The sequence below is a fragment of the Salvelinus namaycush genome, chromosome 3 (assembly GCF_016432855.1).
Source record: "Salvelinus namaycush isolate Seneca chromosome 3, SaNama_1.0, whole genome shotgun sequence".
NCBI classification, from domain to species: domain Eukaryota; kingdom Metazoa; phylum Chordata; class Actinopteri; order Salmoniformes; family Salmonidae; genus Salvelinus; species Salvelinus namaycush.
The window spans coordinates 75,449,329-75,465,563 of NC_052309.1; the positions used below are offsets into that span (position 1 = coordinate 75,449,329).

At 43.7% G+C, this 16,235-nt stretch overlaps 2 protein-coding genes across 5 annotated transcripts in view; both read left to right on the plus strand.

Annotated features, from left to right (window-relative positions):
- LOC120038593 (myosin-9-like) overlaps positions 1-7,776 on the plus strand; it is a 37,998-nt gene extending 30,222 nt beyond the window's left edge. For both annotated transcript variants that reach the window (XM_038984292.1, XM_038984293.1), the window contains 15 exons: positions 796-940; positions 1,059-1,265; positions 1,373-1,477; positions 1,600-1,752; positions 1,889-2,137; positions 3,087-3,299; positions 3,438-3,650; positions 3,768-3,929; positions 4,065-4,193; positions 4,490-4,578; positions 4,700-4,823; positions 4,935-5,143; positions 5,340-5,448; positions 5,693-5,865; positions 6,140-7,776. In XM_038984292.1, the coding sequence (XP_038840220.1) occupies positions 796-940; positions 1,059-1,265; positions 1,373-1,477; positions 1,600-1,752; positions 1,889-2,137; positions 3,087-3,299; positions 3,438-3,650; positions 3,768-3,929; positions 4,065-4,193; positions 4,490-4,578; positions 4,700-4,823; positions 4,935-5,143; positions 5,340-5,448; positions 5,693-5,865; positions 6,140-6,248 (2,389 nt within the window). In that variant the 3' untranslated portion in view covers positions 6,249-7,776. The remainder of the gene's footprint in view (positions 1-795; positions 941-1,058; positions 1,266-1,372; positions 1,478-1,599; positions 1,753-1,888; positions 2,138-3,086; positions 3,300-3,437; positions 3,651-3,767; positions 3,930-4,064; positions 4,194-4,489; positions 4,579-4,699; positions 4,824-4,934; positions 5,144-5,339; positions 5,449-5,692; positions 5,866-6,139) is intronic.
- A 685-nt stretch (positions 7,777-8,461) lies between these two features.
- LOC120038619 (mitochondrial glycine transporter B-like) lies at positions 8,462-14,613 on the plus strand. Of its 3 annotated transcripts, none has more exons than XM_038984295.1 (8): positions 8,462-8,518; positions 10,079-10,235; positions 12,033-12,157; positions 12,540-12,624; positions 12,738-12,917; positions 13,056-13,224; positions 13,456-13,622; positions 13,851-14,613. In XM_038984295.1, the coding sequence occupies exons 2-8, from the start codon at positions 10,098-10,100 to the stop codon at positions 13,971-13,973; spliced, it is 987 nt and encodes a 328-aa protein (XP_038840223.1). In that variant the 5' UTR covers positions 8,462-8,518; positions 10,079-10,097; the 3' UTR covers positions 13,974-14,613. The 3 variants fall into 3 exon arrangements, with proteins under 3 accessions (XP_038840223.1, XP_038840222.1, XP_038840226.1); XM_038984294.1 differs by lacking the exon at positions 8,462-8,518 and adding an exon at positions 9,785-9,918; XM_038984298.1 differs by lacking the exon at positions 8,462-8,518 and adding an exon at positions 9,841-9,858.
- Positions 14,614-16,235: the final 1,622 nt, after the last annotated feature.

A 16,235-nucleotide genomic window follows, 5' to 3' on the forward strand; every position in this document is an offset into this window, starting at 1 on the left:
CACTGGTGGGACAAAACGGCACTTCCTACCTGTAGTTTGTGTCACTGACAACTACTCATTAGTTGATGCTGTGAAGTCAACCAAGTCTGTCACAGAGAAAAGACTTTGAGATTAGCAGCATCAAGGAACTTATTCAAGCACAGAGAATCCAGCGGATTCTGTGGTCGACCACAAAGGAACAGCTTGCTGACTGTCTGACTAAAAAGGGAGCATCCGGTCTTGTGCTCCTACAGGCTCTCAGTAATGGAAAGTGGCAGCTTGAGTAATACAAATAAAAACTGTCACACAACCCATTTGTAATGGGGATCTTGAATAATACTTGGACATTTAATTATGTTGATGTTTTTTTTGTCTTTAAAGAAAAGGGGGAGATTGTTAAGTTCAGGTTTTAAGTATCCCTATATTTCTGTTATTACGGGGCTATCACTCAGTCGAGTGCGCATGCGCAGGAAGTCTTGTCGTTGTTGGACCTAGCCTTGAGGGTAATGGCTACCTTGTAGTGTGTTCATATAGTAGAGTAAACTTTGTTAAACTGGAACCTTGTCGTTGTGTCATTTCGAGTTAACAGGCTACTGTGTTTCAATGAAACTGGTTATTGTGAAATAAGATGACACATAGTGGATGCTATTTAGATGCCTTCATGTTGACCTTCTAGAAAAATTATTTAATGAGTTGTTGACAATTCTCAGACTCTCAAATTCGTTTATTTTCCTTGTTTCCCAGTATTTAGCTTAGCGCACAATCTGACAATTTCCAATTCCCTCTTTCCTTTGTTTCTATACTTCTGTCTGTCAGGACAAAGCGTGAGACTGAGGTGAACCAGCTGAAGAAGGTTCTAGAGGATGAAGCCAAGGTCCACGAGCAGCAGGTGGTGGAGATGAGACTGAAACATAGCCAGGCCTTTGACGAGCTCAACGAGCAACTGGAGCAGGCCAAGAGAGTGAGTTATTTTTATATATATATATATACACACACACACACACCCTCAAGAATTCCTGTGTATTACAGCATCTGTACATGCACTGACCCCTGGTGTTTTGTCCCCCCTCCCCTAACAGAACAAGGTGTCGGTGGACAAGACTAAGCAGGCCCTGGAGAGTGAGCGTAACGAGCTGGCCATTGAGCTGCAGACCCTGATGCAGGGGAAGGGAGACTCTGAGCACCGCAGGAAGAAGGCTGAGGGCCAGGTCCAAGAGCTACAGGTCAAACACGGAGAGAGCGAGCGCCAGAGGATTGAGCTGGCAGAGAGAGTGGCCAAGATGCAGGTACAGTACTATTAATTTCCTTTCAGGTACGATTTGGAGCATATGGCCTGTACACTAGCTGTAAGGCCCGTGTTGATGACTATTTTGGTTCTTGTGTTCCTCCCCAGGCTGAGTTGGAGACTGTCAATGGCTTGCTCAGTGAGGTGGAGGGTAAGTCCATCAAAGCGTCCAAGGACTGCTCTGCTGTGGGGTCTCAGCTGCAGGATGTGCAGGTACAGTACTCCATAGACTACAACAGATCCAGGTATTCAATATTGCACTAGTTTTGTCATGGTTGTAAAAGCTCAGTCATTAAGCTGCTATAACTGTGCCGGTCTTTCTCTTCTACCTACAGGAGCTGCTCCAGGAGGAGACTCGTCAGAAGCTGTCCATGGGCACTCGTCTGCGTCAGCTGGAGGATGAACAGAACACTCTGAGAGAACAGCTGGAGGAGGAGGAGGAGGGCAAGAGGAATGTGGAGAAGCAGCTGCTCACCGTGCAGGCTCAGGTACACACACTTACAGCAACATACACCTTAACATTGGATTGATGCAAATGTGCTATTAGAATGTTTTTGTTCAACACATCACTAGAACCATAAACCGCACCACAATGTTTGAGTGACAAGCGGTGTCCCCCTATAGTTGGCAGAGATTAAGAAGAAGTCTGAGCAGGAGGCGGGCTGTCTGGAGAGCGCGGAGGAGGGGAAGAAGAGGTTGCAGAGGGACCTGGAGGGGCTCGGCCAGCGGATGGAGGAGAAGTGCAGTGCCTTTGAGAAATTGGACAAGACCAAGACTCGTCTGCAGCAGGAGCTGGATGACATGGTGGTGGACCAGGACCACCTCAGACAGATCGTAACCAACCTGGAGAAGAAGCAGAAGAAGTTCGACCAGGTTAGTAGTAACACTAGCTAGGTTTCCATCCAATTGGTGATAGATTTTCATGCAAATATTCAAAAATCTGAATAAAAACAATATATGCATTTTACCAGCAGAGATGTTTCCATCAAATTGACTTGTTGTGAATCAAAGGCTGTACGTGATGACATGGTGCACATAAAAATAACTTTTGTGGGTAAATTCCCATGTACCGAGGGGGGAAAAATAAAGTTATGTTAAATGGGTTTTCATGAAATTTTCAACTGTACTACTGGTTTTGTCCTAATTTTGGGGGGGGCGTTCTACAACGAATGTGCCCGCTCTGGCCTTGATACGGGCGCTTTAGCCAACAGCTCGCCGATACAGTGCGGGTAAGCTGCCTACAAAAGGTTATTATGGACAGAGTTAAGATTTTTATTTGTTAAACGGCAGCCAAGCATCGACCATGTCACCAGAATAAGACCCTCAATATTTATTGGAAAGGAGCATCAAGCTCATTACTATGCACTTTCACCACCCTGTGAAATTCATCCCACCTTATTTCATCTAACCTAGTAAAACTGTATGCTTTCCCGAGTCGTAGTGGGAGGACCACACGTCATTGTGTTACTCCAAGTTTACTTCGATATGCTGGTTACTATATCAATATTTGTGCATAAAGGCGTTTCACCATTTCTCGCATAATTCATTTTAGACACAAAAAGATCACATCTTGTCCAGTGTATTTTGAGTTGTCGACAGATTTGCTGTTTCCATCAGGCCTGTTGTCACTTTTTTAAAATCTTTTATTTACCAGACATGTACTTTACTCGCGTAAAGGTTCTAGGAAACCTGGTTACTGTCAACAATTCACTCAAACTGGGGGGGTAAACTACTTGGAAGAGTTGATTCTGAAGATCCATAACTATTAGGGAAAAATCTGGGTCTTGAAGTATAGTATGACATTCCTCCATTTTACTTCTAGATGCTGGCTGAGGAGAAGACCATCTCATGCCGCTATGCTGAGGAGAGGGACAAGGCTGAGGCTGAGGCCAGGGAAAAGGAGACCCGGGCCCTGGCTCTGACCCGTGAGCTGGAATCCCTCATTGACATGAAGGATGAGATGGACCGCGCCAACAAGCTGCTCCGTGCTGAGATGGAGGACCTGGTCTCTTCCAAGGATGACGTCGGCAAGAGTGTAAGACAGCCTAGTGTCATTTTTTTTTTGGGGGGGGGGGGTGTGAATTGTTCTAGGTAGAAATCAATTCAAATCCTCTGTTTTCATACTGGTCCCAAAGTCCTATTTCTCATCACAATCTCCACTATTCTCCTTCAGGTACACGAGCTGGAGAAGTCCAAGCGTGGCATGGAGCAGCAGCTGGAGGAGATGAGAACTCAGCTGGAGGAGCTGGAGGACGAGCTGCAGGCCACGGAGGACGCCAAGCTGCGTCTGGAGGTCAACATGCAGGCCATGAAGGCCCAATACGAGCGAGACCTGGCAGGACGAGATGAGATGGGCGAGGAGAAGAAGAGACAGCTGGTCAAACAGGTACACTAGTAGCTACAAGTGTAACTTTGTCGGTAGTGGTTCCTTACTGTGTTATGTCCAATGCATGATGGGACATGTAGTCCAGTGATTGAAAACTTGAATCGCTCTGGTCCTCAGGTGCGGGAGATGGAGTTGGAGTTGGAGGATGAGAGGAAGCAGCGCTCTGTTGCCGTGGCAGCCCGTAAGAAGCTGGAGCTGGACCTGAAGGAGCTGGAGGCAGCCATCGACATGGCCAACAAGAACCGTGATGAGGCCCTCAAACAGCTTAAGAAGCTCCAGGTAACAACCAATTAAATTATCACCAGCTTCTGACTATTGTTTTTATACCATGACCACATTCTATTCTAATCAAGATGCATGCAGATGGTGAATAGTTTGATAGAAATATGCTTTGAACCTCTCCCTCTCCACCAGGCCCAGATGAAGGAGCTGCTGAGGGAGCTGGAGGACACTCGTATGTCCAGAGACGAGATCATGGCCCAGGCCAAGGAGAACGAGAAGAAGCTCAAGAGCATGGAGGCCGACATGATCCAGATGACAGAGGTCAGTCTGCGCTGCTGCTGCCCCTCACCTAAGCGTCTCACACTAGTTTCTCGGTTTATTCTCACCTGACACCTCGCCCTCCCAAACAATACAATACCTACTTCTGTAGCTCTTTATAAATTTTACTGTGAGAAACTGTATTTGCACTTCTCAAACTTTTGCACAAATCCTCCACTGAAATCATGATTAATGTGGAAAGTTAGTTATGAGAGCTTATCTCAAGTTAGGATTTGGCCCACTCCCATGCACACGCTTTGGTTCTGACACACTCCCCCCCCCCCCCCCCCCCCCCCCAGGAGCTGGCTTCTGCAGAGCGTGTAAAGAGACAGGCCCAGCAAGAGAGAGACGAGCTGCAGGATGAGATCAACAACCAGGCCGCCAAGAAGTAGGAACCATTTTCAAAAGCTTTCATAACCTACTGTTTATCTCTGCTTCTAATGACCTAAATGTCTATCCCTTCCTCTCTCCCCCTCATCTTTCTTTCCCCCCTTTCCTCTTCCCCCCAGTGCTCTGATTGCGGAGGAGAAAAGGAGACTGGAGGCTCGTATCGCACAGCTGGAGGAGGAGCTGGAGGAGGAGCAGTGTAACACTGAGCTGGTCAACGATAGGCTGAAGAGAGCTCTGCTGCAGGTAGGACAGCCAAGGACGGCAATTGACTTTCATGCCCCATGTGTACAGACTGGGATAGTGTACTTCTAATGATAAGGTGGGTCAGGCAGTTTAACCCCCTGTCTCTGTCAGACTGACCAGATGACTGTGGAGCTGACGGCAGAGCGCAGTACTTCCCAGCGCCTGGAGGGGGCCCGCTCCCAGCAGGAGCGCCAGAACAAGGAGCTGAAGCTGAAGCTGCAGGAGCTGGAGGGAACCGTCAAGTCCAAGTACAAGGCCACTATTGCTGCCCTGGAGGCCAAGATCGCCCAGCTGGAGGAGCAGGTGGACATCGAGACCAGGTGAGTGGGTCTGAGCCTGACCTTAGACCACCTGCATCCTCATTCAGATAACCCACATCTCCTGTGCTCTCCATAATGCATAAAATTACTGAAATTGCAGCATGGGTGAGATCAGATGGTGAAAATCCCACAAGCCATGGAGAAGTTAAGTAGAAGTTTCAGCCTGTCCATGTGACCCAAATGTATGTTTCCACAGGGAGAGGCAGCAGGCGTCCAAGCTGGTGCGCCGCACAGAGAAGAAGCTAAAGGAGGTCGTCCTCGCGGTGGACGACGAGAGACGCAACACAGAGCAGTACAAAGACCAGGTCAGGGCTCGAAAACAAGCTTCAACACAAGCCCAACAGCTTTACACCAGTAAATTTAGAATCACACAGGGGGAAATAGAGACTATTTTGAATGTATGTGAATGATTTAATGGACTACATTTACATAAAGCTTTCACACTAGATCTCATTGTACTTTACGTTGTCTTGGAACTCACCCTATCCGCCACCTATATGTAGCATCCACCTTGGTACTTGATGCTAATGCTTGTGTGTGTGTACACAGTCGGACAAGCTGAACTCTCGTATGAAGCAGCTGAAGAGGCAGCTTGAGGAGTCTGAGGAGGAGGCCCAGAGAGCCAACGCCAACCGCAGGAAACTGCAAAGGGAGCTGGAGGACGCCACCGAGTCAGCCGACTCCATGAACCGCGAGGTCAGCACCCTCAAGAGCAAGCTCAGGTACGTACACCTCCATCACCCAACCGGACTAAATGCTGATGCACTGACTCGGTTGTAAATGACACCGTCTGTACTAGCACCCTACACAGCATACTTGCATTTACAATGTATGTTTCAAACACATTCCCTCTGCTACATTACTGATCATATATCCGCAGAGGGCCTCCATTTTATTTTTTGGGGGGGCCCTCCACGACTCTCTTCCATGGTATGTGCTGTGCTCCTGTCACGATCTCTCTGCCCTAATCACTGATCTCTACCATCTCTGTTCCAGGCGTGGGGACCTCCCCTTCACCATGCGCCGCATTGTCAGCCGCGCAGGCATTGAGAGCGACGAGGAGAGTGAGCCCAAGAGCGAGACCCCCGAGCCCAAGACTGAATGAAAAGCCACAGTGTTCCCTGCTGTCCATAGGATGGAACTGCAACATTCATACACAACACACACAAAGCCACACATACCACATAAAGTACACTTAGAGAGACACAAACATCATGATACTGTATGATTTAGAGGCAGTAAATATACTTCACAGCCAGACCTCAGTCTCTCTTTAATAGGAGACTTGACAATCTATGTACACTTGTATTCCATATAAGCCAATATAACAGTACTTCAGACAATCGCCATACTGACATAACTCATACAAACTTGTGGGACAAATGTATTTTCTCTTGCTTCATTCTCTGGGAAAAAAATTAAAATGAATGATATTTTTGTAAGGAAACATTCCATTAGAAATAGTCCTGTTTTGGGGATCTTTTTCTAACTGAAGCAAGAACAAACAAAATAAATATGAAGAAGGATTACTCGAGGGGACCAAAGTAATATCGCAATCTATAGATTTGTATTCTATGCTTTAGTTTTTGTGATGGTTAAGTATGAAAGTACTACACGTCTATTATGGCTCTTGCTCGCTCTCACCTCAGTTTATAATGGAGGTTTATGTGCTCAATTGTACCGTATTAATTTAGCTGCAGATAGTACTTAAAACATGAATATGCTTTCGGCCTTAAAAAAACGATACATCTATAGACGCACACGAAGCACACAAAGAATTGGAGAATTTGATTTGTGTTGAGTTGTCTAATTTTCGCGCTGAGATTTATGACTGGATTAGAAATGATAGTCCACTGCATTTGTGCATTAAATGAAGACATTGATAGACAGCAGATGCAGCTCAAACAAGAAAAGACAAATTCAGATTAACTGCAGGCTCCTATGTATTCATGCCAACACACACTAAAGCCTCAGTCAAATTCTACTGTTCAAGGTTGTTTTTTCCTGGATCCACGTATTGATTTTTCTATATGCATTACTTTACTACTATCAATGTTTTTATTGATGCGCAGGGCGACGGTTACGGGGTGGTGGGGTACTTTATTACTCACGACACGCTGTATTCTCAGAGCACTGCTTGGCGGGGTATAGGGGTGGTTGAACAGAATAAAGCATGTTGGGATGAGGGGGAGGTTGTTAAATTTTGCAGCGCCGTAGTCTAACACATCACATGATATCCGGATGGCATATTTACTTTCTCTGACAGAAAGATTGGTAAAATGACTCCCTGTTGAAATGCCTGGCCAGGTGTTAATCCCATGTATTTAAGGGATGGGGTGAGGTAGATGAGTGAAGGTGCTTTAGGTCTGGGTGAACTGACCCCTGCAGGCTGTGCTCAGGGTTGCCTTTTTTTCTCACACTGCTGGGAAGTGAGAGGAATTTGTTATTTTTAATGATGGATAACAGACAAAGGATCACTCTCTCTTTCTCTCGCACTTGGAAGCAAAAAAATAAAAGAGAAAAAAATAAATCTCAACTTTGTACCGTTCATTTTCTCTGCAGCTCTGAAAAATGAAATCTTGAGTTGTGAATTGTTGGTATTATTGCAATAAAGATGGCTTTCTAAACTGCAACCATTGACTCCTGAGAATTTTTATGTCCATATTAAAGGGGCAATCAGCAGTTACTACCTAAAAAAAAATTGTACCTTGCTGCATTATTTTACATTATTTGATTTCTTAAAGAATACAATTTACAAATTCCTTATGAGCTTAGTTCAAAGTAAATGTAAACAAACAAATGGCCTCGAAACATGGTTAAAACTAAAAAAAGTTATCATGGATGGTCAGTCCTTGCATCCGTAGCTTTGTCTATGAGTTTGAGTGGTTACATTCCTCCAGCCCCATCCCTCAGCTGTTTACTGAAACGGGCTGGGATTTCGCGTTAATGTGTCTACTGCTGATTGCCTCTTTAAACTGGCAATACACTACCAGGGGTGTCAAACTCATTCCACGGAGGGCCGAGTGTCTGCAGGTTTTTGGTTTTTCCTTTCAATAAAGCCCTAGACAACCAGGTGTGGGGAGTTCCTAACTAATTAGTGATGTTAATTCATCAATCAAGTACAAGGGAGGAGCGAAAACCCGCAGACACTCGGCCCTCCGTGGAATGAGTTTGACACCTGTGCACTAGACTATCTGATCTAATATTGTCCTGTAGTCTTTATTTTTTAGCAACGTGATCTCAGACATGACCACAAGAGGACAGTCTTGACTCTGAAAAAAATCCCAGTTGCAATGGTTCCCCAGGACAAACGGCATAATAAAGCAAGTCTAAACCGGTTTAAACAGAATATTGCACAAGGATGGACAGATTTGGGTGAGAACTGAATGTCGTTTGTATATTGTGTTAATACAACGGCCTATTGTAAGCTACAATATTTCAGCGAATGGCCCTTGCTTGTTAATCATTATTTAATCAAATAATTACAGATGCCTGTTTCTGTTGATTACATCTTTTGTCCATTCTCCAGTTCAATGCTTTGCCCTATGCAATTATAAATGTGAGTTTCTATTCTCATTGTGCACGTTTTATAACTAACTTGTCTTCGGGTTGTGTTCTCATTCTAATTAATTGAAATAATATTAGACGTACGATTCTCGGTATAAATGTTTTGTTGGACTGGGAAACGCTTCTGACAACTATCCTGTTCATGATTGTTAGGGTTTTGTATTAGAGCTTACTATTCGTTGATTCTGGTACTTTCAAATTGGAAACTCAGAGCTCATGTTTCCAAGTCAGAATTGTCAGAGTTTCCTAGTTCCGACTAGCACGAGAACGAGGCATAAACGACAAAATTCCTGCGTGGGAATCCTGAGATGCTTATAGTTCCAAAGAAGATCACTGTAGGCCTCTGTTTAACATGATTGAAAATTATCTAGTGTGAGACCTGTGATAAATGTTGATCATATTTGTTAAAATTAATATAAATATTTTTTAACTACATTGAATGTTAGTCGACATGTACATTAGAGGTTGACATGGGAGTGCAAATTCATTCCTGTCCGTCTTTCCTGTACTGTCCTGATTCTGCAACAGTTCTATAACCCCGTATCATAATCACTCCTATTCCAGTCCCGTGCTAAGTTTTGGCTGAATGAGTGTGCACCTAGTCATTTAGCGATGTCTGTGTTACATTAACAATAGTCATTCATTGTATTAATCTGTTTCAATGTATATAATGTGTGCTGAGTCACTTGACTCTCTCACAAAATCAGTCACATAGATGTATGCCGATTGAGATGTCTGTCTCTACCCATTTAAAGTAATGTCTTGAAATGCAGAACATATTCCATAAAAAATGTATATCAAGATTTAAAGGTCTGGAGTCTGGACACATTATTAAAAACAGTCCTGGACTAAAAAGCACTTTCAAACTTAATTTGGCCACCTGTGCCTCCTCAAAAAGTATTGAGAGCATGAGGCTTCAGGGCCCCCCTCCACATATACACACATATTCACACCACACACAGAGACATATACACACACTCACACAGATGTGCACACACACACTCATGAGAAACATGTGCAGCGTGATCAGGGTGTATGTAATGCTAATGTGCTGGGTGGTGATCTTTGATTAGTTAATAAGTAACTGTGTGTCTTAAATGGGAACCATAGTGTGTGTCAGGTGATTCCTACATTGGGTCTGTGCTGTGGTGAGTGCCCCAACCCCTCGGTGGATCAATCAGAGGCAGTGCAGGTCTCCAGTATCTGCTGTAAGGGACACACTGTATCAACATTGCAAAACACCCGTGCTTTAAGTTACAGCCTGTAACATTCTATATCAGTTTTGAAAGGTTATTCTGTCTGTTATGTAATGGATTGTGCAGATGAAATGCCCATTCTTGAAATCTTCACTTGTAATCTCTTGTGCAGGAGCATTTGGAAAAGTTGAATGGACAGTGGCAGAGTAAGGACTGAGAAAGTGATTCAAAAAGAGGAAAAGACAAAAGAGGATTTTGATCATACAAGGACAACATTATTGGATTGGAATTTATTCTCAACTTTCAAAATAACCATGGAACTGTCTCTGGTGAGTGGGATTTTTTATAGATCATTAGTATTTGATGGTGAAAGTCTGAAGGACAATAATTCTAGAGTAACTTCAGTGACTGTTGTACATGTACAGTGTTTTATTAATGTGGTTTCGGTGGTCTAAGGGCTTGGGTTATAATATTTAATATCTCAGTTAAGATTTCACATGTATTTTATGTCAGGCTGTGATTTTGGATCAGGGTCACCCAGGACTACTTTCTCAATCCAGCCCCTATGTTAATCACATTACCATCCTGTGACATAGTTGATTGACCCAGTTGTCCTTACCCCTCCTCTAACCTGATGAAAGTTTCAGGACACTTTCATACTATGCACTTTCTCAGGCTGTTCTAGAATATTCTATGTTTTCAAGTTCTCTATTGTCCTCTGCCCTGAAGGTAGGTCAAACTCCGGTATGCCACCTTAAATCTTCATAGACATGCCAAACAAGTGAGCAAGGCTTTGCCAAGCCTCCCCTGTGCCAACACTGCCATTGGTCAGCAAGCCCTGTTGGGGGCTGTTGCCATAGCACCCTCATTAAGGGAGGGGCAGGGACATGTTGAGAAAGTGTGGGTTTCTCAGTGAAGGAGTACAGGTTGTCAATCCCAGTGAAGGAGTACAGGTTGTCAATGTTACATCACAGTACAGGAACTACCAAGTCATTTACCAGAGCTGAGGACATTGAAATGTACTAGAATTCATGCCCAGTGATAAGGAAATAAAAGCACTTTTACACTAGTTCTAGAGCAGCACATACCCTAAGAACATATGCTCTAGAATGTAAACTGTGATAAGTTGTTTTATGGAAGCCAGAACATACAAAACATGCGCATGCGCTCATACAAACACACTGACATTTCCATTGTATGACGCATGGCATTTTGCAGAGATGTGCATTAGCTGGAAGCAGAAAGATGAGGGGTAGAGTAGGAGAAGCAGCATTGAGAGGTTGTGTGTGAGAGAGAGTGGAAACATACGCCAGTGGATTAAGCTGCTTTGTGAAGGGAAACTGAGGAAAGCTTATAGAGAAGTGAAGAGAAGGATGGAGGCTTTTGCCCTGACAACCCACCACAGTTCATAACAGCTTAGCCGGAGAGGGGAAGAAAACAGGGACAAATGCAGGAAAAACAGGATCAGCCACTGAAAGTAGCCCGGGGAAGGTAGGGATGTGGGCTGTAGGAGGGATGTGTGTGTTGTTTTGTATATTGTGTGTGTGGCGTCTTATTTTTTGTCTGTAATGACAGCATGTGAAAATTGGAGTGACTGGGTATGGTGTATATGATGCTTTTTCTGCAGCCATCCAGTTCTTTGTTGATGTTTGTGTTGGCAGATTGTTTAGAGAACTAAGCATGCCAATTATGATAATGCATTATAACACATACCTGATGTAGGGTGACACTTGCAGGGAGGGGAATAGTGTGCGTGTTCATGGGTTGGTGCATCTTAGTTTTTCAATGGAGAGTCCTTTGCCCTTTTGCCTGTTCTCTTCGTGGTCCCATGTTAATTTACACACAATTTTTCAATCATTGCTTTGTGTTGTAATCACTCATATTCTTGAGTCTGAATGTTTGTTTTTACTACTTGTGTGGGTATTTATGTAATGTGAATTACTGTAGCGAGTGTATGTGCATTTGTCCTATTTCCCAGGACCCACTCTGCCTGGTGCTTTCCATCGTAAACAATCATAAGTCCCATCACGCTTTGGGCTCTCACTGAAGAGCACTCTACCATGACTGGTGTGTGATCGGTGTTATCACTCTCCCTTCCTCCCCTCTCTGCTTGTCTCTCCCTTCAGGCTCACCCGGCTCTCAAAGCCTTTATGTGTGGCTCTCTCAGTGGAACATGCTCCACCCTGCTCTTCCAGCCTCTGGACCTGGTCAAGACCCGCCTGCAGACCCTTCACAGCAACATGCAGCCTGGGTGAGTAGCCTTCAGCTGGCTCAGTCAATACCTCTGCAGCGTAGTCCACATACTTCCACATAGTAATCAGGTGAGGTTACGTTTGTAGTAAGTTTTCTGGCTCTAGATTACAGTCTTGTCCTAGACCATGAGACCAACTAGCATTGCATTACTCTATTGATTCGCCTCATTGACTAAGCAATATTGTAGATCTGAACATTGAGAGTCCAAAGAGTCATAAAACTCATGATGGTTCCACATGGCCTGCATGCTAGTACCAACTCAATGTCACGTCAGCTATTTTGAAATGAAGCGTAGTTGCAAGACACTTAAAAATAACTTTTAGGTCGTTTCATAGGACAGTGTGTTAATACTGCTTTCTCTCTCTCTTATGCTCTTTCAGTTCAGCAAGAGTGGGGATGGTGACTGTGTTCTTAAGTGTTGTACGGACAGAGAAGCTCATAGGACTTTGGAAGGGAGTCTCACCAGTAAGTTGGCCTCTCTTTATGATCAATAATATAAATAGAAACACATCATTGTGTTGAATCTGTGTGTTGAGTATATGACTCTGACACTATGTCTGCTCTGCTTCCTTCTCCAGTCGTTTGTGCGGACCATCCCCGGCGTAGGGATCTACTTCAGCACCTACTACTCTCTGAAGCAACACTACTTCCTGGAGCAGGGCCCTGGGGCCATGGAGTCTGTGCTGCTGGGAGCTGGGGCCAGGACTGTGGCAGGGGTCTGCATGCTACCTGTCACTGTCATTAAGACTCGCTTTGAGGTATGTTCAGGTAGAGAGACGGAGGGGAGGGGCAGGAAGGAAAAGATAAATACTTTTCTGTATACTGTATGATTACAGTAACTACATGAGTACTGTTTAATGTGTGGGTGTTTACTGTAGTGTCTGTTGTTGTTTCAGAGTGGCAGGTATAACTACGTGAGCGTGGCAGGTGCTTTGCGCAGTGTGTGTCAAACAGAGGGACCCGGAGCTCTGTTCTCAGGGCTGACCGCCACCCTCCTCAGAGATGCTCCCTTCTCAGGCCTCTATGTCATGTTCTACAGCCAGGGCAAGAACACTCTGCCACAGGGTCAGTATCAGGACACCGGACACACACCACACTAATGCTCAACACTAGTATTTGTTTCACTAGTGAGCGATCACTTTGAAATGTCAGTATGGGGACGCCGATGACATAAACATAGAGCAGTAGTATTGGTTACACTAGAAGCCACATTTGATAACTTTGACGTATCTGTCTCAATGTGAATTGTTTGGTGTGGAGTGGAATTTATAGTGTCTCTCTGTTTCTTCCTCCCAGAGATAAGCACGTCTTCCTACGCGCCCCTGGCTAACTTCAGCTGTGGGATTCTGGCTGGGGTCCTGGCTTCCCTGGTCACCCAGCCAGCTGACGTGGTCAAAACCCACGTCCAAGTCAGCCCACATCTGTACAGGAGGACTGCAGACGCTGTGCGATACATTTACAATGTAACTATCTCTCTGGGTGTTTTATTGAATACAGCGTTGTTACTATGCTAAGGCCAATAGCACTGTTATAATATACTGACGTTGTTCTTATATGGGTCAGGCTAAACTGTTGTCTGTATGTGTTTATATGCTGACCTCTAGCCTGCACACAGTGTCACACTATGTAATAAAACATCAGTGTTGATTTATAGTAGTTGACATGTGCCATTCTTTCTCTCCGTCTCTCAGGAGCACGGGTTTCAAGGGTTCTTCCGGGGTGGGGTGCCACGTTCTCTGAGGAGGACCATGATTGCTGCCATGGCATGGACGGTGTATGAACAGATGATGGCCCGCATGGGACTCAAGTCCTGAGGAGGGATGACAGAAAAGAGGGATGACAAGAAGAAGGGATGACAAGTCCTGAAGAGAGAGAATAAAATGAGGAACGTGTGTGGACCGAGGAAGAAAGTGAAAGTCAAGTCACCGAGGACAAACCAGTACAGTGAGGAGTGTCCTGGAAGGCACTGCTGTGTTTGTGTCTTTAAACTGCCTAGTTGTGAGAGTGTGCCAATGGACTTCTTCACTGACATACAGTATTCTGCCATAACATTATTAACACATTGCAAAGATATGATACCTCAAGGACTGGTATCTATACTTTGACAGAAAGATGGGGACTAGTAGTTTTATTAAAATGTCTGTATATTTGAATGGATTGCAATAGTTTTGCATTGCACAATATTGTCTGTCGTCATTGTATGTGAGGCTACACCAAACAAGACTTTAATTTATTTATTCTACTGGGCTACTTTCAAAATTCCATATTGCACTTTAAGTCGTAAAATATTGTTGGTCCCTAACTAGCCACTGGACTCCCAGCCACACTGACTGTTTAAGCTACTCCAGGCTTTAGATATACAGTATATCACAAAAGTGAGTACACCCCTCACATTTTTGTAAATATTTGAGTATATCTTTTCATGTGACAACACTGAAGAAATGACACTTTGCTACAATGTAAAGTAGTGAGTGTACAGCTTGTATAACAGTTTAAATTGGCTATCCCCTCAAAATAACTCAACACACAGCCATTAATGTCTAAACCGCTGGCAACAAAAGTGAGTACACCCCTAAGTGAAAATGTCCAAATTGGGCCCAAAGTGTCAACTACTCAAATATTTACAAAAATGTGAGGGGTGTACTCACTTTTGTGATATACTGTATATCCCACTGTAGAATTCTACAATGTTAGGTACCTGTTTTCCCTAGACTTTAGCACAACTTGTATCTGCTTGTCTTTAAATTGAAGGTAAAGAACACTAATTGCTTAACATACTGATCCTTAGCTGGAAATGCACTTTAACCACTTCCGTAATCTAAAACCCTGGACTGTCTCATGCCACAGTGAGTCTGCCTGCCTTCCCTTTGTGCCAAACTATTGCCACTGTTCTAAGATATTATTCTGGTAGAGATGTTGTAACATATAATAAGCTTTGCTTGCTGTCCATTTGAGCTGTACAGTTGATTTGCCTTAGAAGGGTATTATAATTGTTCATGTTTTCATATTTGATATAATTTATTACTGTTTATTGTAATGGTGAATAATTATGCTGGTGTGTTGAAGAGAACATTTTACATTAAAAAAAAAATTAAAATTAAAATTATATAAGAATACAACATGAGTCTGCTAATATTCATTATATAAGGTATTTGCTTTGTGTCTGTCATGCATCCCTTTACACCTCTTTTTCTCCCTTTTCTCTTCCCTTTCTCTCTCCACACTCTGTGAAACAACAGAAAGTGACATGACATTAGTGCCTTGGGGAACCTTTCCACCACTGCAACCCATGCGTCCTCAGAAGGAAATTAAATGACACATGACATACTGAATCCTGGCTGAGGCGGTGGGTAGGTGGTCACTGTGAGAGAGACAGGCTGACACGAAGGCAGCTCAGCTTAGTCCAGACACATGTTCCAGCAATGCCCTACTTATATGGCCCATAAATCACATGACAGTTGGTCTCTGAGCGTTAATAAGTACACCTACAACCCAACATTGACCTCATTATTCAAAGAGGTAATATGAAAAGCCCACACAGTACTTGGGAGCAGTGGATGTTTCTAGTACATGGGTCATTCTCAGTTTCAACATTAGTACGGCAATACCGGAGGTTGCTTTTATTTTCATTTCACCTTATACACAGCCATTATACCTACCAACAGTAATAGCAGTGCATGATGATAATATGCTTATCATAGAGCTGTCAGACATAAGACTGGGAGAAGGGGGCAGGGTTGTGACATCAAAGGGATAGTTAATGATAAGGAGAGTGAAAGGCAAGAGCCAAGCAAAAGTAAGGCATTAGGCTATACTGATCTAAACCAGTTTTCTTCTTGGCTATGTCTGTATTTGATTCTTTTTTCATCTAGAAATCTTGTTGTACAATTAAACCATATTATTAGCTAAGTATGCCATATTTCGTATGTTATTAGCTAAGTATGAGTCATATTTCATTGTTTGTGCATTACATGTCTGACGCATTATGTAAAACAAACTGTTAACATATTGGAAACTTGTGCAACTTTGTGGTTATTTTTAATCATAATGACATGACACCCAGTTCCAACCCAATC